The 25,927-nt window shown below is 29.6% G+C and overlaps 1 protein-coding gene across 1 annotated transcript in view; it reads left to right on the plus strand.

Annotated features, from left to right (window-relative positions):
* The window catches only part of LOC136982868 (chromatin remodeling regulator CECR2-like), a 43,572-nt gene that overhangs the window by 13,212 nt on the left and 4,433 nt on the right, over nucleotides 1-25,927 (plus strand). The window contains exons 4-13 of the mRNA XM_067279419.1: nucleotides 7,150-7,339; nucleotides 11,339-11,451; nucleotides 12,297-12,377; nucleotides 12,470-12,635; nucleotides 12,720-12,809; nucleotides 15,831-15,981; nucleotides 18,785-18,935; nucleotides 23,564-23,652; nucleotides 23,733-23,806; nucleotides 24,698-24,795. Of these exons, the coding sequence (XP_067135520.1) occupies nucleotides 7,150-7,339; nucleotides 11,339-11,451; nucleotides 12,297-12,377; nucleotides 12,470-12,635; nucleotides 12,720-12,809; nucleotides 15,831-15,981; nucleotides 18,785-18,935; nucleotides 23,564-23,652; nucleotides 23,733-23,806; nucleotides 24,698-24,784 (1,192 nt within the window). The 3' untranslated portion in view covers nucleotides 24,785-24,795. The remainder of the gene's footprint in view (nucleotides 1-7,149; nucleotides 7,340-11,338; nucleotides 11,452-12,296; nucleotides 12,378-12,469; nucleotides 12,636-12,719; nucleotides 12,810-15,830; nucleotides 15,982-18,784; nucleotides 18,936-23,563; nucleotides 23,653-23,732; nucleotides 23,807-24,697; nucleotides 24,796-25,927) is intronic.

Genomic DNA, 25,927 nt, shown 5'->3' on the forward strand with positions numbered 1-25,927 from the left:
CATGAAATTTCAACTCTGTAAATTATTTCAACTAGCACAGATTGATGTTGGTTTTGTGTTAAATTTCACGGGATGGTATTATCTTTCAAGGTCAGGGTAGTAAAGCTTTGTTCATTCTCTCCTGGGAAAGTAATAGACCTAGTGAACCAGAGTAAAGTATAGAGTATTTACACTTGTAGCTGCCTTTGATGTTGAGCTGATAAGCAGTAGCTGGTCCGCCATGTTTAAATGAAGTAATTAGATTCAACATTCCAAAGGACACCTACAAAACAAGTCTTTTTCATTCTATTTTCTTGGTGTCATAATTTAATTGTATTAAATATGTTTATAATCAATGTTACTGATGTTTTTGAACAGGTAATGTTTTACTTAGATTTATATTAGTTATTAAAATTTTTTCTTAATGTTTTTATCAAAAAGGTTAAACTATTACATGTATACAATAGTATGCATACCATGCTTACATTTTATGAATGTTTTTCTAATAAATATTTACAATTCCATATTCTAAATATTTCTAGACAATGTAAAGAAATGATTCAATTTAACATATAAAATATTTTTATTTCTTACTATTGAAAACTCAAAAATTTTTGTAATTTATTTAAATTCCATTGTTATAAATATACACACAAATTTTATTTATACAAAAGTTTCATTATAAACAATTTATAATGATTTATTTATATTATTTGCATTAAAAAATTTTATGTTTATTTTCTTTTTTGTTTTCATGTTATTAATAACTTCAAGCAATAGTAAATTCTGAATGTAATGATATATTTTAAAAGAAAATCTTTAGGTGTACCTGACACTGGCATCACATGTTTCATATGTCTATGTATGCCTATTATGGAACTTTTCCTTTATGAACGTGTCAAAAATTTGCCATATTTTTTGACAGATAAATGCAGTCATGTTTCAGTAAATCTTTTCTTTTTATGTTTATAATTCATTTATTACATATACTATTTAAAAAAATATTTGTGCAAGATATCAATTTAAAAACTTTTATAAAACTCTCTTATTCTTTGCAATTCAAAATTTTAAAATCAGAACAGCCTGTTACTGAAATTATAATACCTTACTGAAGTATAAATTAATTTTTATGTAAAAAGAATGCAGAATTGTAGAGATCTCCATTATCAGAAATATATTGCAAATAATACAGTAATAAAATAGTATAAGATACAAAGATTTATTTGATTCTGAATACAAATAATAATATAATTTCATTTCTACTAGGCTAATAAGATCACTACTCTAAGTCTCTTATTTTTAAACCAAAAATTCAATTTTATTTTAAAAATCGTTTTTTATAGCTGTGTCTATTAAACACATTTTGATATATTTAATTAATATTCTAAGTTGTTAATTTATTATTAACCTAATGTGACCAGAGTATTGGTACTTCCTTGATATCTTGTCAGGACTGACACCACCATGTCCTGGGTGACACAGAAGCTGAGACGGTGTATAAGAGCTGTTGCGCAAGCAGTCGTGTACTCAGGTTATCAGATTCAGAATGGAGATGAGAGGAGAGGCAGTGAACTGGAAGTGACTTACTCGACTACAAGGTTAACAGCTCAAATACCTAATTTAATGTGATGGAAAAGAATACATGGCTAACCAATTGAGAGAGAGAGTTTACATGACATCGCATGTCGTTATAAATACCTGGTGCACTGGGTACAGGTTTTCCAAATGGTTGTGGAGTCGCTGGTTGAGATCTGGGATTGTCTTTGGAATTGTCTCTGTGGCCTTGAATGGTAGTTAAAGTCTATCTGAAGTTGAAATATGTGGATTCTTCGGAGGTGTTCCTGGAGAAAAACAGAATATTTGGGGAGGGACGGGCAATGACAATAAACCTTCTCGGGTGGCACTAAAGGATACTCTCCCAGACTCTCGACGTCCTCTGTTCCTTGAGTTCTTTCTTTTGTATTTCCAAGTCACATTGTCCCTTTTCACCAATAGAGAATTTTTTGTTTTAGTTCCTCATGACACATTCTGAGTTCCCTGGGAAAGGAAATGACTCTGGGGGAGAGAAATGCACTCATCCTTCGGTAATAAAATGGAAAAAGGTTTTTTTTCCTGAGATTTAAGTAAATAAAAAAACAAGATAAAAAATGAATTTTTCTTTCAAACATTTTGTCAAATCTGATCTCTTACATCACCTCGGACTTTCTAAAATTGTGCTTGTTCCGAAACACAAAAGTTCAATTTTGGTTGATGCAAAACAGGTTGACAAAAGGGTTACTCTCTCTCTCTCTCTCTCTGGTGGGTACAAAAAGGAATTCATTATCAAAATGAGTGTACATCAGGATGAAGTTACATTTTTATAAAATCAGTGCACGACATTGCATAGAATACTTTGCGATTTTTTGCGAGTTAGAGATAATAATTATTTATCAATTATTAATTATGAATTCAATACAATTTAAGCGCGTGTCGTTGTGTATTAACTAAATTAAAAGTACTCTTCCTCTCGTTGAAGTGTTGTGTAAATACCCATAATGAGTCGCAGTTCGGAAGTAAAGTCTATGTTCATAGGTAATAAATTCATATTTATTGGATAATAATAAGGTAGGCTACATATATGTGGGATATTATAACATGAAAATATAGAAAGTTAGGATAACATAATATTTCTTGGTAATATATGTGATGATAAACTATATAGATTTGACATAAATATATATGTGGGAAATGGGATAATAAATTTGTGACTCATGGGCACAGAGGTTGGTGGCGATTTCTCAGAATGTTAGGTGGTTGGCTATGTCCTTGGAGAGGTGGTGATGCTTTTTTTCTTACATAAGAATAGGGGTGCGATCCAAAGAGGTAGGACCCCTACCAGAGGTGCACGAGGTGTCTTGGATATTTTCGGTGAATTCTTTGGCTGATAGAGTCCATTGTGGTGCGGCAGGATTATCTTGATCTGGGGTTCATAATTGCCATTGCACTAATGTATTTAGAAATTGAATGTGTTGTTTCAAAAGATGTAATTGTTCATCATATGGATCAAAGGAAATATCTGAGATGAGGACCCAGTAATTGGTAGTCATAAAGAAGTTTCCTGGTGTACAAAGACGACTCCTTTGTGTAGATTATAAGTTTCTTTGGTAGGTTCCACATAAGAGGCATAAATTGTTGAGTGAGGAGGAGAATTCGAAGAAGGATGCATATATGCATGATAGGCCTGTATCTTGCTGGATGTAGACTCTGGATAACGGAAGAAGGATATATTAGATGCATAGTAAAATAGATATTATTGTGACCATTGGGCTAGTATCTCTTCGATACCCCGTCAGGATGCCACCACTGTATCTTTTAGGTCGATACAGAGATTATAAATTCGCGCGAGCAGTTACGTATGGGTTAGACCCTGAATGGAGAGAATGGCGGAAGGAAAGCACTCAGAGAGATTTACAACAAAAATACCCATTTATTTAACTACATGTTTAGTTAGGTACAGTTAATTGACAAAGAGATTTATAGGTTATTTAAAGGAACATCATTTGTATACATAACTCATTCATTAGAACGATAACTGTTCCTACTATTCCTATTTAGAAGAGTCGCAATTGTAGTCAATTCTACAAGGATTAGAGAGAGAGGAGAGAGCTTACAAATTATCTCGGGCAGGATAAATACTTTCAGATATGTATATGATGATCGTATCAGTGAACATCAATCAAATAATAGACGATATCTTGTAATCGTAGTAAATGGGTTCAGTCCAACTGTAGGTGGAACCTATATAGGTGAAGATTGTTTGGGTAGGTAGATTTGTGATGATAGTCCGGTAATGATGAAATGTATGAGGAGCTCAGCGACAATAGGTAGATATCCGTCAAGTGACAACTTCTTTATCGTTACTCATTGTAAGCCCTTTTTATGTGGAGGGTTGTTTTGCAGGCCCTTCCTTGATTTCATCAGAGGGGTTGATCTCCTTGGACCAATAAAGTGATGGGTGACACAGTCGTGACACAGAAATTTTACTCATCTTAACAAGGAACTCAACTTGTGGGAATCGCGTTTAAACTGATCTTATCAGAAAGTTTTATCAGTTGACTTCCCGTTTAACTAACCCTTTTTGGTTTACTTCGTTCTGTTTTTTATAAAAAATGTATTTAAAATCTTTATTAAAATTATATAAAAATATTAAAAGTTCACAATATAAAAATTCCAATCTTCACATTATAAAGCAAAATGATAGGATTATACTTTATTTGAGGAGATTAAGGTCCTGATCCTTTCTTCCTTCTAGATGTTAATTTCCTCCTCCATTTGAGGGTCAGCTAGTTGAGGGAGAGATAAATTTGGGGATTGAACTTCGTCGGGGAGGTGGAAGAATCCAAGGTTGTTCCTCCATGGGCCCTTGACTTCTCAAGGCATAAGGATGTAAGAGATTGGAATTGACGAAATATTCAAAAGAAAAATTCATTTTTTATCTTGTTTTTTTATTTACTTAAATCTCAGAAAAAAGAAAATTTTTTCTGTTTTATTACCGAAGGATGAGTGCATTTCTCTCCCCCAGAGTCATTTCCTTTCCCAGGGAACTCAGAATGCATCATGAGGAACTAAAACAAAAAATTCTCTATTGGTGAAAAGGGACAATGTGACTTGGAAATACAAAAGAAAGAACTCAAGGAACAGAGGACATCGAGAGTCTGAGAGACTATCCTTTAGTGCCACCCGAGAAGGTTTATTGTCATTGCCCGTCCCTTCCTGAATATTCTGTGTTTCTCCAGGAAAACCTCCGAAGAATCCACATACTTCAACTTCAGATAGACTTTAACTGCCGTCCAAGGCCGTCCTTTTTCCAGCAGGCCAATCTCTAAATTATAAGTGAAAATGGTCTACATGAGTACATGCATTTTGCAAACAGTTGTCATATTTACAGTTCAATTTGCCATTACAAAATATGGTGAGAAACAGTCAGTTTGTGAATTTTAATAGTTGTGTTTGTCATAAAAATATTAAATTCTATTATTACTACAAAGAACTACTACAACTTAATGCTGCAGATATAGATATTTTGTACAAGGATTATGATGGAAATAAGTATGATGAAATGGATGCTAATATTCTTTGGATACTTTGTGGCAAGATGTGGCAGAAAAGAAGAAAAGCAAATGGCTATACAACTTTTTTAATAATGTGAAATTACATTGGCAAAATAGCAGCAATTGTTTGGATGCCAATCAGCCCTTTTTTTATTTATTTGCCAGACCAGATTCATGTTGGTTGGAGGTCTACTTATAATATACGAGTATATTTATAATGTGAGAAGCCAGGGGTTAGAGAGTCAAGCTCTAACTTTTGATCAGTGATGGATCGGTAAAACCCATTTACGTTGTCACTGGATGGCTTGTTTCTGCTTGTTTATAGTTGGATATGGAGAAATCGTAAAATTTCTCTCTCTTGTTAGGACTGACACCAGTTAAGAAATAATGCATCTTAACTTGCCATTCTTGTACTCATAACAGTTATTGGAGGGCTTTAGAAAGATTGGAGAGAGCTGTAGGTAAGTCGATAGGATTTGAACAATTGAAGTCAATGCTAGTTTGACTAAAAACAATAACTTTAATAGGAAAATAAAGTGATCTACAATAACTAGCTACAATTACAATTATACGTATGCGTTCTTAAGCATATATATATATATATATATATATATATATATGAGCTGATATCAATGGGGTCAAAGTCCTAGGCTATGTATGACACTAACTTTGTTTCTAATTTGATCGAGAGAGAGAGTTTACTCAATTGGAAAATTATCATACCTCCTGCCGTGAGGTCTGTCATTTGATGGTAGATTATCCTTGGAGGACCGGGGAGACGATACTTGCCCAAATTACTAACACCGATGATAAAGGTAATCCCTCAGGACTATATGGTGGGACGAGCTATAATTTTATGGCTTCTAGAGATGCCCGCCCCAATGAATGGGTGTCTGGCTGTTATATCCCCATCCAGTGTGGGAATTTGGTCAGGTGATTGTTTGTTTGACACCAGCAATGCCTTTGACATGTCATGGCTGGACGACGAAAATTAAAGAAAATCGACTAGCAGGTTTCTTATTTCTTCAGATTGTTTTTAGATTTTTCCCTGTGGACTTAGTTAAATGTCAACTTTCCCACACTTTAACAATGGATTGTTTTAACATATTTGTGATAGTTTCGTGGGTCAATGTGAGGGGAAGAACTTTGTCACTTCGATGACCCTATAAACATGACTTCTTTAGTTTTGTTTACCGTTAAGTTAACATTAGATTTTTTTCCATTTTTAACTTCAGTGGGAAACGGACAGAATAAAGAAGAGTTTCTAAAATAAATGCGTCTTTTTGTTAAAAAGTATTGAAAAATGGCCCCTGGATTCTCACAATAATTATACACACATCTTGATACATTCTAACATATCTTATTTGTTATTTACACAACTCCATAGCTTACTTTATACTACTATTTTTTTTTATTAAGAAGTTTATTATAAACTGACCAATAAGTTATGAACCTACTAGTCAGTTTAGAAAAAGACCTATGACAAAATAAAGTGACACCTGAAATACCACTCTTTAAAAAAGAAAAATTTTATTAATATTAATGATAGATTTTAGTAGGATGATGATAAATAGTAAAATTTATGCAAGTTTGAAATTATCAAAATCATTTCTTGTTTTATTTATTTAACTCTGCTGCTTAGATCATTACAAAAAGCATGAAGTTAAATTTTGTTTTAAAATAATATGAACATAATTATTATGAAATATTAAATGCTTAGAAGCTGAAATATTGCTGTGATTTGTTACCTGGAATGTATTGGGTTTTTAATTTATTTAATTTAATTATATTATGATAATTAATAAATTATTAAATGGCATATTTTAAAAAAATGAATGACGACAATGATTATACAGCTACATCATCATCATCATTTCAATATTTTGTACATTAATAATCTTATTAATTATTTTATTTATGTACTTCTAATTTATATTTGCTAAATACTTTTATATATTTTAACCAAGATAAATAAGTATAAAAAAAAATTGATAGGTTTTGTATGCTGTTAAAATATAATCTGATTTTTATTTTGTGATGCAAGTTTTTTGGATATTAAATATGATGTTATGCTTAACAGTGTAGATAATTGGGAGCATCATTTGTGGGATATATTGCAAGAAAAGTGGGTTAAAGAAGAAGGACGAGTACATCCTTTTCCTTCACGTAATACTTCATTTCATTCCTTGCCACTTCGTACAAAGGCAAAAATTCTTCATGCACTTTGTGAATATCGGCTTGATACTCAAAATATAACTGAAGCTTTAAAGGTATAGTTACATTAATAAATATAATAATAAATTTTTAACATTTGTTTTCTTGTTCTGTTAACTTATATTAATTTAAAGCAGAGATCAGTCTGATTTCTGTCTGATCAGTCTGATCAGTCTATTTGAGTATAAGGAATTACTATTACTATTATTTGAGTATAAGGAACTACTACTAAGTAATTCCTTATACTCAAATATTTACAGGTAATCCTCATATAATGTGGTAGTTAGGTTCCACAAATAGGTTCTATATTTTATTTACTTTATAGAATGATACAAAATATAACATTGACAATTAGTTCTAACATAATAATTTCTATATTGTATACTAAAGTAAAGCAATTATATTTAGACTATGAAGTATCTGTGAAGAGGGAATTTCCATTTGTTCACCTATTTAAGCAGTTATTAAATATAGAACAGATATAATTGAAAAATACAAAGATAGCATAGAAAAACTTTGATTGTGTGTTCTATATGCCTTCTGTGACAGCATTTATGTGTAAATAGTTAAAATATTTAGAAAAAGTTATGAACTTAGTTTAAAGATTGCTAAATAACTCTGAGTCAACGTATTTATTGTCAATTAGATGTTTTAAGACCTTTCATGTCTCAATGTTAAATTGAACCCTAACAGTTTTGAACATATGAAGAAATTCTGAGAAAAAGAATCTGTTTCAAGTCCTTGGAATGTCTTGTTCAAAAGTATTAGTGATCAGTTTGACAAAGAGACATGAAAAGTTTTGAAAAAGTTTAATTTACAATAAATAAGCTACATTGATTCTGTGAGTTATGTAACAATTCTTCAAGTTAAGTAACTGGTGGAGTTGATAATTACAAGTAAGAAAGTTATGAACAATAATCATTTTATCTTTTCAAATGATCTGCCAGATTTTATTGGGCAGATTAATTACAGTATTAAAATATTGGGGGTTATAATTTACATATTATTTTTGTTGAATATAGTTGATTCTACTTAATTGGAACACATCGGAACCTGATCAATTTATCCCAATAAAGCAAATTTTAAGGAAACAGACAAAATTTAAGATAAAAAAAAAAACGAGCAATAAAGACAAAAACTGTTGAAAAATAGAATTAATATTCAGTGTGAATACATATATGTAAATAAATTCAGGTTCAAAAATAACATATTAAAATATAATCATTGAACAAAAAGAATTATTTTTTCAGAAATTTATTGAGCATATCTTGATGCATTTTCTTTATACTTTGCAAGTGGAAAAAATCAGTGCAAGCATCTAATACAGAAATGGTACTTCCTTCCATCTTGCATAAAATATCGTCTTGGTTTAGGAATAAATTTTCTGGCTTTCTAGTCGCCAAGTCTTGATTAGGAATATTGTCTCCATCACTATCCTTACTATCATTAGTTTTTAGGTGTTTTTCCAAAATACAGTCAAACCTTAGTTTTCAGATGATTCACTTTTTGAACAAATTAGTTCACTGACAGAATTTTAAACTCATAATTGCACCAGTTGCTGGATGATAACTCAAATTGCCAAACAACAAGAGCTGGCCACAGACTAGAGACAGATGGTCAACTCCCTCTACTTCCTATGTTAAAGAAAGTTGATGGTTGACCAATCAACAACAGGACTACTGATTCAGAAGTTAGTGGCACTGAGATTGTCTCGCATCATTAGACATCATGACATGAATTATCAATGACATTGCTGTTTAAATTAGATTTTAATGCACATGTGAAAAAGATACTAATTCAGTTTTTTGGTATGCACCACAGTTGAATTTAAATCAAATTAATTAATAAAAACCATGTTAATAGACATTCATGTAATATAGGTGGCAAAGTGGCATCCAAGAATTCGTGTTGACTGGTACTTAAGTCAAATTGAATAATAAAAATTTATGATTAAATATTGTATAATTTTTTTTAATCATTTCTCATTAGTACACAATTGGCATTTGGCATTATATTCAACAGTATTAATTAAATGCAAGAACTTTTAATGAATATCTTTTAGAAAGATAATGAATACAGTAAAAAGGAAAAAGAAAAAAAAACTTGATTTTGGAATCAGGAAAAATTAATCCATTTTGTATTATTTTTTTATGGGAAAATTTGTTTCTGTTTTAGAACAACTTTTAGGAACGTATTATGTTTGAAAACAGGTTTGATTGTAACTTGTTCAATAATTACATCTACACAATCAGCATCTTTATTGCAACATGGAAGGTTGTTATCAATGTATAAAAATTCTTTGTGATTTCTAACATTTTGTAGTTTATAAGCGATTTCACTATTGTTATTCATTATATCTGGCGTTTCCTGTTCTGAAGTCTTAAAACTGCAAACAAAAAAGCAGTTTTGAATTGTGCTACAGCTTCTTTTTCTTCAATTACCAGTAGCATGTTGTATTGCTTGTATGATAATTTTAGAACTAGTGTATTTTATGGAATATAAGACGCACTTTTTTCTTCGAAAAATTGCCTCCAAAATTCAGGTGCATCTTATAGTCCGTAGCATCTTATAGGTATTTTTTTTATAAATTGCTTAAAAATTAAGATGTGTCTTATAGTCCGTAAAATACGGTAATTTCATCTGCTTTTGTAGATGATGATAAAATAGTTTCTTTAATTGCTTCTGCAATATGTTTTCAAATTTTTTTTTATGATTTCCATATTCAGTTGTATCAAGGATCTGGTATTAGCCAGAAGAAACTTCAGATGAATGTTTTTCAGACACACTACATGAGAATAAGTATCAGAGTTGTCTAAGAATAGAACTGTTCTTGACTTTTTCAACAGTTCTGCATCCCAACTCAAGCCATTTCAGAAAAATATTGGAATTCATCCATTGTTGGCACTCAGTTGAGGACCTTTCTATGACCTTTAAAGCACTATGGATTAATGTGCTTTCCAATGACTAATAACTTCTGTTTATCACTTCCTGACATATTACAGCAGCAGCACAATATGGCAATGCAATCCATTGCTTTTTTTTTTTTTTAACTTGACAGTTCTTCATGTGTATAATTCAGAACCATTTGTAGTGGCATGGTAAAACAATCCTGTTTCATCTGAATGATAATTTTATCAGGGCTAAATTTCTGCAGCAATTCATGTAACTTAGTTGATTTCCACTCTTTGGTGCTTGTAGTGTTGACATTGTTTTTTCTCAATGTTTATTTTGTGTCTGATTTGGTTTTTAACATTGGCCCATTAACCTGTACTCCTCTTTGCTGTGTATGCTGTCTTGATAAAGAGGAAGATGTCCCAAATATTTAGAAAGTTTATAATTGTTTCTCATTATTTAATGTTTTTATAATTGCTCATATGTTTGTTTCTCATTCTATAAATATAAATTATAAAAGCTCAATATAAAACAAAGATTTTCAATAGTATTAAATAAATATCATCAGGTTAAACAGAACATTTGAAAATTGAAAGAAAAATCAAATAGGACATTTTAAGTTACAAATGTCAACCTATAAACTGTAATTTAAAATTTACAGTAAAGCCCTGTTTACTTGGATCCTATCAACTAAGACAAATTTTTTCAAAACATATGCAGTAAGTTGAAATTTTTTGAGAATAGAAAATTATAATTATAATTAACAAATATTTTCAATATATCAAAGTCTTTGCTATACCATGCATTACAATACTGTAGTTGGTTAAGTTACTAAAGACTGTATACTGTACTGTCATGAAATTTTTTGAGTGTCTTTCTTGTAATAATAAATTCAACAGTGTAACTTATTAAAGCTCAGTGAAACTTCTGTAGAGAGCTGATATGTGATAATTACTGTACTGTATATGCATCTTCTCATTTTTCACATCAGAGAAATCATCTCAATAACTTGGACAAATTTCATTCCCTATTAGTTTGAGTTAGCAGGGTTTACTGTATTTCATTGTGCTAATTAAATTTCTTATTACCTTTTGATTCTAGCTAGATTTTAAAAGTTTACCTTATTTTAAAATTATTTTAAATTCATTGTGTTTAATTTTTAGGGTGTTGATGGTAATAATTTAAGAATTAAACCTATTGGAAGAGATAGTGAAGGAAACATATATTGGTATTTTTTTGGTCTTCGATTATATAAAGAATCTCCACAAAGATGTAGGTAAGTACACGAGTCTTTCATTGTTATAAGGTGATGACAAATAAAAATGTATGTGTGTGTATTTTATTTAAGATATATTGCCTTATAATACTGCATTTTGACATTATTCCTTAAAATATTTTCAATGAATATTGAGAACTTTTTTCCATGATTAGTTCAACACAAACAATTATAAATTGATTTACATAATCCAAGATACAATAATCTATATATTAATTGAAAGAGGGTTTCAGTTTTCTGGCTCAGTTTGAGTAAATAGCTGAGGCTAAAACTGTTCAGGTATGAAATTAAAGTTCTTATGCTGTAAATGATGCCACTGAAGATTTGAGAAAGGTGCAATGGTTCAGGTGTAGTGGAATGGCAAAGATACAATGTTACGTCTACAGGAAGGCAAATGACAAACATGTTGGGCACTCACACCATCTAGTGATTTAGATTTTCTTAACTGTTTGAACAACCCATTGCTAATCACTACTGTGAATTCCAGCTCTGTTTGCTAATTATATTTTAATTAAAAGACATCTTTCATTATTTTTTTCAATAAATTAGTTTTGCCATGGACTTCAGAGCCATCTGTCAACTGATTGTGAATTAATTTATTACTTATATTTTTAATGATTTTAAGCAAAGCTGAAATGCATGATTATATTCTTATGTGTCCACAAGTACTCATTTTTATTTGTGCTTATGCAAAAATGAATGAAAGCTTTTCATTTGTTTTAAAATTGTAAATTTCCTGAGGTAGATGATTAAGAAGACCAAAAACATTAGAGAAGTAAACATCACTGCGCTGTAAAAATAGTCTTACTGTGGTTAAAATGTAATAAATATATTTTTGTTTTCAGAAGTAAGAAAAATGAAAATATAGAAATTAGTAAGAAAAATAGAGAAAGAAAGATTGCAAAAAGGCATTCAGATTTAGAAAAGTAAAATAAATTATTTAATATAGTATTTACTTATTTGTGAAGTTTCATTAAAGATTAAATTATATTAATGTGTTAAATTAATTTTGGTAAAGAAAAACAGAGGTATCAAATTCAGCTTGGTCCATAATTTGTGCAACAGAAGATGATTGGCATAACCTTGCAAATACATTGAGGAAAAGCAAACTGTTATTGGATAAAAAGTTATATGAAACAATATCATCTTTTCTACCAAAATTGCAAGATATAATAATAGAACAGGTAACAGAGAAAAAAGTTTTCACTTAGTAAGCATATATTTTCTTTATATAATAATCATTTTTTAATTCTATTATCTTGTATAAGGAACGAAATGCAAGAAGGAGACTTTCAAGCTATGCTCCACGACGATGCTCTAGTAGACTGGAATCTAAATTTAAACGAAAGCAAGAAGAGGTAATTAAATTTTTGGAAATTGATAGTTGTTTTTTTGTTTTGCTTATTTGATAGAATTTTTACTATATTCATAAGATTTCACTGTTTAAAATTTTTTTTTTATTTTTAAATATTTAAAACAGTTTTCATTGAAATTGAAAATATTTTAACTATAAAAAACAACTCGCATCTTTTTATTATTATACTTAAATTTGTCATCTGGCTATATATAATCAAACTTCCATTGAATGAATTTCCTCTAGGAAACAGAATTTGTTATACAGTCAATTCTCCCTAATTGGAACAAGCTGGGACTAATCCATTTTGGCACAATTAAGCGGCTGCCCCAATTAAACAAACTAATTACATATTTTATTTTAAAATTTATTATATGTAGGTAAAAAAAATAATAATTAGGTGTCTATTTTAATGCTTTATTAAACCAAAATACAGAAAATATTTGTACTATAAATTGTGAAGAAAAATAATATATACATGATAAATTTTACAATTTCAAATTTTAATTCTGCAAAAATGCATCAAGTGTAGTCTGTCTTTCGCTTCTGAAATTTTGCAGTTCTACAAAATCAGTGCACATATTTAGTGCAGATGTAGGGCTTCCTTCATTACCTTATTTCATAAAATAACACTGTAACCCAACTATAAATTTTTTGTCTCATGATTAGTCACAAACACATGTGGATCATCATTCTCATCATTGCTTTTTTTCATCAAATTTTTGACATTTGGATTTAATGACTTCCACAATTGCATCCTCAAAGTTTTTCATTTTCATCATAACATGGTAAATTGTCATCGATTGTTCAAAATTCTTCATTATTAATGATAGGAACTTGCAGTATGCCTTCATTTTCCTCACTACTCAAAATTTAAGGAATCTCCAAAGGTTTTAAACCACAAACAGCAAAGCAGTTTTGTATTGTGTTGCTTTTTATATCTCACCAACTGTCAGCGACAAACTGTATTGCTTGCAAAATGGAAATTTTTGCACTGATCTCTCTGGCTGTTGATGAACTTGTTAACAGATTTTCATCAATGGATTCCAGTATGTAATTAACCAGTTTTCCTCAATATGTCTTTAAATCTTTTATTACCCCCTACATCCACTAGTTGCACTAAGGATATTGTATTAAGAAATTCCGGCCTTTATTTTTTAGATTATCTAAATGAAGGTGTGCAGCACAATTATTGAGAAGCAACAAAATTTTCTTTTGCTTACATTGTAATTTTACGTCCCAAATCATAAGCCAATTCCGAAAAATTTCAGAATCCTCCACACATTAATACAGTAGACCCCCCTATAACACGGATTCGTATAACACGGTGAAAAAATTGCGGTTGTATTCGTATAACACGCTAAAAGAGACTCGTATAACACAGTAAAACGTCATCGTTGACTCGTGTCGCGACAGGACTGGTCGAATCTGGACCAATAGTGGATATTGTACAAACCGTTGAGTTTAAACGAGCACTGGACCTACTAAAAAACATTTATTATTCAATGGCCATAAAAATTATATTTTTATTAATGATGTCTCCAAAGTTAAGTTATTTTTTTGCGAAAAATTTGCTGATCAGGAAACATGCGTCCACCGTTCGATGAAACCGCTCCATGATGAAAACAAGCTTAAGCAATGGCATCGTCGAACGGTGCACACTCGGTAAGTAATCCTACAATTTTTTGTTTATAGCATAGTTTATATGGATTATTCTGAAAAAATTATACGTGATTTGGAAATGTTGAGTCAAATTAATCTAGAATCAATTTAATTTTATTTAAGAAAACCTTTCAAAAAGCCGCAGCCCCTAAACTGCACACATGCCAGGCTGTGATTGGCTCATCTATTTAAGTGACTTGTACAACACGGAATGTATCTACCGTGTTATAGGGGGTCTACTGTATTGGCATGGTACTCTACTGGTAAACTCTCTATTCTTAACCCCTTAAAGCAGCTAGGCTTAGCATTTTTTCCTATCATTAGTAGTTTGTTTGTCATACCTGACATATTTGTGCAGCATAATACAGTAATGTGGTCCATTGCCCTTTTATACTCTGACAGTGCAATGTGCTTATAACACAGGGAGCCATCTGGCAGCGCATAACAATAAAGGCCAGTTTCATCAGCATTGAAAATATCATCTGAACAGAAATTGTCTAAAAAAGTAGGGATTTTAATCTTTTGCCATTATGTTTAGCACTTATATTAGCCACACTTTTTCATATTGTGTATCGCTTTTCATTGACAACCAACCATCAGTTGCTTTAAAATCATTGTGGCTTAGTTTTTTAGCACTTCTCTGACTTCACCTTCAACACTGGGCTGCTGATGTCGTGCCTTGCCTGCTAACTATAGAAAACCATTGATCTAATGCTTCTTTGATTTCTAGATCCTTTTCTCATCACACTTTCTTTTGGATGTTCTTGAAATTTCTTTCTGTAATGCCCACTCCTCACGCAGTTGATTTTCCTATTGTAGGAGATGCACAATGGTAGATTTTGATAAACCAGTCATATCAGCAAGTCTTTGATAGCTTGTATTCAATGGCTGGCTTTTAATTTTATCCAGCAAAGCAATTTTATTTGAAAGTGTAAAATCATTTCTTGGCAAAGATTTAAAAATTTTAAATAAAATCTACACTGTAAATGAATGTTGCTAGGTACAATACTATAGTAATGGCAGACTCTTAAGCAGACATGTACTTGCCAGACTCATGACGATAGATAACTGATTTGCATCACACTAGTTTTGCCAAATATTAATGTATGTAGTGTTGACATTTTCAAAAAATCTCTAAAATATATAAAAATTGCTAAATTCCTTTTCTGTTACTGTCCCAATTAAGTATTTAAATTATGTATTAGTTTGGTTCTGTTGTTTGAGATTTGGCCCAAAAAAAGTGGCTACCTAATATGTCTAGTAATACACTTTGGCCAGGAAAACTTTTACTGTAATTATAATATTAATAGTAAAGAAGAGAGATTGTAGAGAATTTTTAGTGAACTTTTAAATCTTTCTGTAGGAACAAATAGCAGCATTATTGGCTGCAGAAGAAGAAAGGAAGAAATTAGAAGAACTTGAACAAAAGAAAATGGAAGATGAAAAAGAAAGAAAAGAAAAAGAAAAGAGGGAAAGAGCAAGGAGAGCTGAAGAAAGATTAAAAGCAATTGAAGGTAAATATATTTTTCCTTGTTGGCATGCAAATATTATTGTGTGTAAAATCAGTATATTCCCAAAAATACATTTTGAAATTTTCAACATATATTATGTTTATTCAGTGTTTAATTAATCTAAATTTAAAAATTGTTTTATTAATAAAATGATTTAGTTATATTTTCAAAAACTTTTGTTGCATTCAAAACTGTAATCAAATTTGCCTTTAGTAATTACATCTTCATATTTTAAGTAATCAAAAAGTAGAGGATTTAATTTCTTTTAGAAAACTATGCTGATCTTTCTACTTAGTTGGCTATTGCATGTATAATGAATTAAGATGATTCAAGAAATTGCATTGATATTACAATTAAAAATTCTTGTAAATTGTATTCACTATCACTTAATATTGGTACCAGCTAATTTTCTGGAATTTGTGTAATTTAAGTGATGACAAATGTGATATGAAAAAATTTTTTAATTTTATATATTTCTACCATATTGCAAATCATTATATATGAGGGGCAATAAAGACTATTATGAAAATGAAATTAAGTAAATTTTTCTAAAAGGAATATCATTTATTTAATGGATAACATTTCTTTCTTGAAATTAAAAAAATCAATTGTATGTTATATTAAAATTATATTAGTAAATTAATATTTCTAAACATGCAATAAAATTTTATTTCAAATGTTTTTGTAATTAGTTAAATAAATATTGTTTTTTAAATAAAATTATAAATATGAAAAATCAAAGTTTTTTATAATTAAAAGTTTCAAAAGAAATATTTTTTATTATAATTTAACAAAAGAATGAAAAGATATTTATGAAACATTTCTCAAAAAATAAATTTAAAGGTAGAAATAAGTTTCTTCAAATTTTTTTTTGTTCAATCAAATAAATAAATGTCTTTGGTATATTATAATTTCAGATAGTTATAATGATACTTAAACTAATAGTGATATTTAGAGAATTTGCAATTAATAAATGTCATTGGCATTAGACTATTTCTAACAAGAGAAGTACTCAAGAAATGAATTAAATTCTAGAAGTTAGGAAACTAGCTTGGAAGATTGCTTTTACTTTGAATATTGGTGCTGATTTTGTTCTGAGAGCACTAAATAAATACAGTAAGACCCTACTTAACGCTGATTCAATATAATGTGATCTGCTCAAAGCCTTGAAAAAAGCTCAAAATTTATGCCAATTCAAATTATTGCGGTGTTTCATTGATTCATATATAATACGATTATTTATGTACTTGAACCAATCAGAAAAAAGTGTACTTTCTTTAAATTTATGTTTGTTTCTGCAATTTTGGAAAAAATATAACATCATGGATGGCATAAGCAATATCAGCTTTGCTTGACAAGAATTAATTGATAAATGCATGAACGAAGTGTGGAAGAAGTTATGGCTGACGGTATCCAAGAATTCTCAACGAGAAGAGTCTATCGCTGTATTGTTAGGTTTGTCAATTGATCAAATTGTCAATTTAATCTCTATAGGAGATGTAGACAAGCAGGATATTGAGGAGTTACAGCAGGTTTCTGGTAAGAACCTTACCAACGACGACCTTCAAGGAATTCTGTAGAACTGGAAAATAGAGATTCTGAAAACAAAGAACCCAAAAAATTTCTCTACAGATTTTCTTAGAAGAAGTTTGGTAACAATAACTGAAATTGTTGATCAAATTGTAGCGAATGATCCAGATTTTGAAAGGAGTATAAAAACAAAACGAGGCGTTTTAGATGAGATCTTCTGATACTGACATTTGCCTAAGGAAAGAAAAAGCAACAAATGAAACTTCACAACTTTATTGCAAAAAAACAAGAATTTCAGAAAAGTCAGGACCTTCATCACAAAAAATGAACTTTACATTTCTGTGTGCATGTGTTTATGTGTTATTTAACATATATTATTATACAAATTAATATAAAAATAAATTAAAAGTAAAATCTGTTTATTTTTGGTCGTGTGTTCCCATATCCCTATTTACTCTGTGTTAAAATGACCTTGTTTAACGCTGTTTCATTTAGTGCTTTGTCATCTAGGAACGCATCCCCTGCGGGGTTAAGCGGGGTCTTACTGTATCGTAACATTAGAAGTTAATTTTGTGGATAATTTTTTTGTTTCATATGAATTTTGGGCATTTTTAGACTTTAGAAAAACATTTAAACTATACATAAACAAATATACACTGTTGTTGTGTTGTCCATTATTTAGTGCCTTAATTAAACAGCTATATTTTTTCAAACCTTTATGTTAATTTTTTTATATTGAGAAATTTAAATGAAATATATCTTAAATATTTTAGTTGCTAAATTGTATTTCATTCACAGACATTAATTATATTAAAATACATTTAATTTAATATAATTATTTGATTGAAATTTATATTTTATGAGTGATTATGTAATCAAGTAGGAAAATCATTAACTAATGTGTTTTAGCCTGAGGAAGTTTAAAACTTGTAAAATGATATCACATATTTTAAGTTTTAATATCAACGATTTTGTTGCCTAATCATCATCATTTTATGTATTTTTATTGATAAATCTTGAATTGCAATTACAAATCTTTTCATCTTAGAAAACAAATTATCATAAAATCAATAATTTGATGCTTGCTTATTGAATACAGATTGTGAGAATCTCTCTGTATTATTTTCCATGTAATGATTTTTTTATATTGGATAGATGATAGTTTGTTATAAGAAAAAATGTGAGAATATTTTTATAAAGCAAATTTTATTTGATGATGATTGCAGAAGATGATCAAATTTCTTATCAAGTGATATTTTACAATTTTATTTTGTAGAACGAGCAAATAGAGCAAGGAATCGTGAACAGAGATATGAATTGTCGGACTCTAAGTCTAATGATAATTCTGATGATGATGATGATGATTCTTCATTTAATGATGAAAAGAGTTATAAAAGAAAAAAACTCAAAACTTGTTTTCATATAGAGTAAGCACAAATTTATAATTTCTATTCATAGTTTTTATATATTATGTAATTGAGCAATTTTTAATATTTGAGATTAATTGATTTAATAGTTTAAATTATCAAATTGAATTTTATACTTAATAGTATTAAATTTTCTATTTCAAAATTATTAAAATTTTATAAACCAAGCCTGACATATAGTAATAAACAAATGATATCATCAAATTTTAATCAGGCTATAATATGATTAATTAATTATAAAGATATTATATAAATATAAACATCTCTAAGCTCGATGAGTACATAATGAATTACCAACAATTGCCTTAAATATCGGGTTATAATCTGGCTAATTAAATGATTGATATAAAGCAATTTGTTACTAGAGGTAGATGTTAGGTGCCATCTCTTAACTAAATTAATAGTTATAATTTAAATAAATTATTAAATAAATTTAGAATCTTCTGGAATAAAAGAACTGACCCGGGGCAGGGCTTGAACCTGCAATCTCTGCTTGCCGTGCAGTGTGCTTGCCAATTATATTAGTGATATTATATAATTTGAACTCGAGATAGGCAGTTAAGCTGGTATCTTGTATTAAATTTGTGTAAACTATTATGCTAATATATCTTGAGTGATGGCCAGCTAAGTACCATAAATAGGTGATTGTAGGATGAGGATGCTGAAGCCATCCCCAGTTGGTGCATTAAGTAACCAAGGATGGTTACATCATATTTAAATATGCCTGGAAGAGGAGATCAGTCTGGAAGCTTGAACTGGCAATGCATCTGCATGGTAAGTAGGAATTGTGTGTTTTGAGTCCTGCTCTGGATCGATCTATTCTACTAGAATATTCTAAATTAATTAATTTGTAGTTATCAAATTTAATATTAGATGGTGACTTGACTGACTGTCTTTAATCCAAATTATATTTTTATAATTAATTAGCCATATCACAGCTTGATTAAAATCTGTTGGTATCATTTGTTAAACTTTGCTAAAAACTAAATGGAATTATTTTATCAGTTGTGATGAAACAAAATGCTAACATTTTTATTCTGCACACTTTTTTAATATCAGGACAAGACTTAAATGACTTAACTATAGAATTCAAGTACAATAAAATATTGAGTATTTAACCTATTCCCTGGTATTCCTGGCATATCTCGGGTCAAAATATAATGACCTTGACCGTTTGACCCTAGATATCTCGTTTCTGCATTAGGACATTTTTAACACTCGATGTCGCTAGTTGGCATAATTTTTATATTAAAACTAACTTCTGAAATATAAATTTTTTGATTTCACATTTATTAGTATATCTATTTTGTTTGTGCGAAATAAAAAAATAATTTTGGATGATACAATAGCCATGATTATTTTTTCTAAAACATGGAATTTTCATTAGGCTTAACATCGACAAAAATTCAACATGGTGCGACATGTAATGGAAAAAATTTTAACATGGGATAGGTTAATGTAAATTTTGTTCATTCTTACTACTGTATTCAAAAAGTATTAAGAATGGTTTATTTAAACTGTGCATGTGCAAGAGGGATGATGTCATTTGGTATGACTTTCATCATTTAACAGCAATCCATATGTCGTCATCTGTTTTCATTACACACAAAACACTTGTTTTGTGTATAAAGAATTTTTGCACTGGCAATTTTTCAAAATATCAAGTGTAATTGAGAAAGAACATGCATTACATTTTGTTTTGCAACAGAAATACTACTACAAAAATGCTGCAAATGATGCAAAAAGCCTTTGGTGACAATAGTTTGTCAAAAGCAAGACTTTCCAAGTAGTACAAGATAATCAACGAAGGTAGAGAACATATCAAAGATGAACCATGCTCTGGTATACCATCCACTTTAACTGATGAACAATATGTTACTCAGGTCAGAGATTTGTGCTCAGTGATTTTTGTTTAACAATTAGGAACATTATTGAACATTCTCCAGTATAATTTGGATCTTGTCAAGCAATTTTAAAAGATTATTTGGACTTATGGTGTGTTGCTATTTGAGTTGTCCCAAAATCAAATTTTTTCTAAAAATGTGTTCGTGGCCAAGAAAATGCTTTCTCAGGGCAAATCATTCTTAAAACACATTATTACAAGTGATGAAACATGGATCTACACTTTTGACACTGAAACAGCTTAACAATGAGTGAAAGGTGAAGCAAGACTAAGAATATCACTTCAAATTTAGTCAACACAACTTTGATTTTTGACTTTTTCTTCGACTGTCGTGGTGTTGTGCATCATGAATTTCTTCTGACTGACGAACTGTTAACAAAGAATATTACTGTATATGAGCATTCTGCATCATTTGCATGAAGCAATTCTTAGAAAATTACCTGATTTGTGATGAGAAAACTCATAGATTTTGCACTACTATAATGCAGCTGCTCACAATGCTCTTGTTGTTTGTGAACTTTTTGTCAAAAATTCAACACAGTTCCACAAGCTTTATATTCACCTGATATGGCATCGTATGACTTTTTTCCTGTTTCCTCAACTAAAATTTTTGCTTTGTGGTCACCATTTTGAGTCAATTGATGCCATAAAACAAAATTTACTTTAAATTCTGAAGGAGTTTCACAAAAACAACTTTAAAGCATGTTTTGAGGACTGGAAAAAACGTTGATATAAATGTATTGCAGTGGGAGGAGATTACTTTGAAGGGGACAAAATAAATTTTTATGAATAAATTCAAATCTTGCATTTTATTGAACCATTTTAAATACTTTTTAATCACAAGAGTATGAACCATACATTTAATTTGATTAATTATAATGATGCAGTCATTCAAATTGTGATTTATACTAACAATTATATGCTGAGCTAAAAATTGTATGTTATATTTAATGAATATTAAATTATGATAAATATTAATTTCAATAAGAGATGACATCTAATGTCTATCTCCAATACCTAATTACTTTTTTCTAATTATTAATAATAGCAAAAAATAGCTCAATTAATTGTGATGATCGTTTGATTTGTTATACAATAAGACCCTACTAATGCAGGGGATGCATTCCTAGATGACAAAGCGCTAAACAAAACAGCTTTAAACAAGGTCACTTTAACACAGAGTAAATAGGGAAAAGGGATTATGTGACCAAAAATAAACAGATTTTACTTTAATTTTAATTTATTTTTATATTAATTTGTATAATAATAATATGTTAAATAACACACAAACATATGAACACAGAAATGTAAAGTTCATTTTTTGTGACAAAGATCCTGGCTTTTCTGAAATTCTTCTTTTGCAATAAAGTCATGTAGTTTCATTTGTTGCTTTTTTCTTTTCTTAAGCAAACATTGGTAGCGGAAAATCGCATCCAAAACGCTTTGTTTTGCTTTTGCATTCCTTTCAAAATCTGGATCATTCGCTATAGCTTGATGAACGATTTCAGTTATTATTACCAAACTTCTACTAAGGAAATCTGTAGATAAATTCTTTGGGTTCTTCGTTTTCACAATCCCTGTTTTCCAGTTCTACTCGAATTTCTTGTTCTGCCAGTTCCTGAAGGTCATTGTTGGTAAGGCTCTCACCAGAAACATGCAGTAATTCCTCAATATCCTGCTTGTCTACATCTCCTGGTCCTTCTGTATCAATTAGGTTGACCAAATTGTCAACCTAACGATACAGCAATAGGCTCTTCTCATTGAGAATCCTTGGATACCTTCAGCTATAACTTCTTCCACACTCCTTTCATGCATTTATCAGTTAATTCTTGCCAAGCGAAGTTGATATTGCCTATGGCATCCATGATATATTTTTCCCAAAATTGCACCAAACATAGATTTAGGCTACAACAAATTGCCACCTTTTGCTGATTGGTTCATGTTTGTGAATGATTGTATTATAAACAAATCAATGAAATTCTGTGATAATTTGAATCAGCGTAAATTTTGAGCTTTTTTAAGGCTTTGAACAGACTGTGTTATATTGAATCAGTGTTAATCAAAGGCAGTGTTAAGCAGGGTCTTACTGTATATCATTTTGCGAAAAGCTTTTTGAAGTAATAATTGAAAATTTAAAGTATTAGTCAAACTGAAAAAATTAATTTAAATAAAATTATTGTTATAAAGAAGTTTATACACAGTAGAAGTTAAGGATGTTAATCCAACATTCTCCAAAAAGTAGATGATAATCTGGAATTATTTAATAATAATCCATCAAACTAGTATACTGCAAATCCATATATGTTTGGAGATGTGTGCTAAACATTCTGAGAAATAAATGTATTAATTATTGTTTTGCAGATTTTTCAATACATCTTTAACACAGTATAGTCGGGCAATATATCATTTCAGACTGATTAAAGATCATATGTAAATAAATGGAAGCATAAAGCAAAATGTATAGCATTGTTTGAAACTTACGTCTTCAAATGACACACAAGTTATAGAATTTTTGAAAATACAAAAATGTCTAGTAATTTAGCATGTTTGATAGATCAGCACCAGTTCTGTAGATGTCAGATTAATTAACTTCTACTGTATATAGCATTTTTAACTGAAGAAACTGTATAGTTGGTATTTTTGAGTATATAGGCTAAATAAAATTTATTCTGATGAAAAGATTTGTTCATTTACTGTCATTTCTAATCAGAAATTATTTCTTTAGTGAAAAGTCTGACTTAGAATCTTATATTTATTCATCAGATGAAGAACTTGATAGTTCTAAAAGAAAACTTCTAAATGGAAATTCTAGAGGTAATTATTCTTTATTTAAAAAAATTTGATAATTTCAATTTTATTAAAAATAATTCTAATTTTTATAAACTTTTCTCCAGGTAAAAATAATCATTCCATTTATTTGAATAATAATTGTCATTCTGAGCAAGATGAAAGTGACAGAGATGAAATAGTGAGTTTGTATAAGTTATTAGCAATGATATATATACCAGTGTTTTTTTAAACTTTTCTGACTGCCCATTGTAAAAAGTATATTTTGCATCATGATCCAGTACACATATGATAAAGTAAAAACAAGAAATATTTTATTAGTAAACTAACAACTCTACAAAAATCTGATACATTATAATAATAAAGCCAACCACTGCTGTATTCCATCAGACTATATAATGGCTATATTAATAATAGTATTTTTATATATTATTAATATAGCTGTTATATAGTCTGATGGCATATGGCAATGATTGGCTTTACTATTTTATTAATATTTAATAATACAGCATTGGCAAAAAATCCAGAATAGATAGAACAAATAAAAATAGGGGAAAGACTATTTAATACAATAGATGTGTGTGAAATTTGTGATGGTGGAAATTTGAACAGTACTTCAAGTAGATAAAATTTAGAAATCATATTTTATCAATAGTAAAGGAATAAACAATATAATTTTATCGATATAAACAAAAGTTAGAGTTTTAATAAAATAAGTTGATAAATACAATTAAATTTGAAAATTGCAAGAATTAATGCAAATAGAAGTTTAGATTACATAAGTTATTTAGAATTTGTAAAAATTTAGAAAGTATGAGAGTTTTTTATAACAGTAACATTATTTACACTTGAACATTTTTGTCATATGACTATGTCAGACTTGAGCATTCATTACTCTTTGCACAATGATTTGCTATATACTGAAAATTTTTCTTTTAATTCTCATTACTACTAATTAATAGGTTACAATCTGCATTTTGAAAACACTGATATGTATTTTATGATTATATATTTAAATATATACTGTGTATTGATAAAGTATTTAATCATTGCCAATTTTTACTTTTTTTAGGATTCAAGCAGCACATCAAGTAAAACATCAGAAATTTCATTAAGTAGATTTTATAGAAAAAGAAATTCAAATAGGTACTACAACTAATCATTTAAAAGGTACATAAGATTTTAATTTTTTTGTAAAAAATGTAGAAATAGATACAATACAAGATCAATTATGTAGCAAGTTTGGGACTGAAAGTGATCTCATTTTCTGGATGTTCCAGTTTTCTAAACAAGGGCTAACATATATTTAAAATATAAAATAAACAACAAAGTTAAGAATGGAATTATATTTAACAGATACAAATTAATATACAATGGTGTCTTGACTTAAGAGTTTAATTTGTTCTGTGACAGAACTCATAACAAATTATTCATACTGTCAAATCAGTTTATCCCATTGAAATGCTATTAATCTGTTTTTGACCCCCCAAAACACTGCAATTTTTTATTATGTGTTTTTAAATAAGAAAAATGTACTTATAAATAACAAATATTGTATAAAAACACAATAGAATGTACTGCAATAAACTGGTTTTGCTAATGTTGCAACATTCACTGCATAGATAAAGAAAGAAAAGATGGGTAGTTCAACAAATGAGAGATGGTGCCGCTGCACACATGGAAGTGAACTAATTCCTACATCACTCAATCATGTGTTTTTCTATAGGCTAGCCTGTCAGATATTGGAAGGGTAACAAAAATTACGGCAGTTTTCCATTTTCTTTCCTAATCTATGGTTTGTTGTGGCATTCACTACACTAACTAGCAGTGAAGTATCTTAAGCTGGCTCATAACCCAAATTTTAGCTACTCAAATCAAAAAATCAGTCAAGAGACTTCTCGTATCTCAAAAACTCGTAAGTTGGGACCTTTATAAGTCAAGGTACCACTGTACTACTAAAGTATGGTCTGTTTGAAACCAAAACAAAGCAGCCATGCAGCAAACCACAGCCTGCAAATTTAAAAATAGCTTGCTTTCTGGTAATTTCATATTTCTGGAAACCAGATTAGTCTATTACTGTATATTGTAATTTGAAGAACTTTAATTAAATTAGATCTGCATATGCATTTTTGAATGTTTTTGTTAATTGTCCTATAATTTCTGTAGCAGACAAGTTATATTATTCCAAATTGATCTGTCAAGAGTAACTTTTTATAAAAACTCTTGTGTAGTTGAAAGTTGTATAAGTAGGCCCTTAGTAGCCAAATTGGAACTAATACTTATTATGCTTGTTAGAGGAGTT

Source organism: Centruroides vittatus, unplaced genomic scaffold, assembly GCF_030686945.1.
Source record: "Centruroides vittatus isolate TY-2023 unplaced genomic scaffold, ASM3068694v2 contig_866, whole genome shotgun sequence".
NCBI classification, from domain to species: domain Eukaryota; kingdom Metazoa; phylum Arthropoda; class Arachnida; order Scorpiones; family Buthidae; genus Centruroides; species Centruroides vittatus.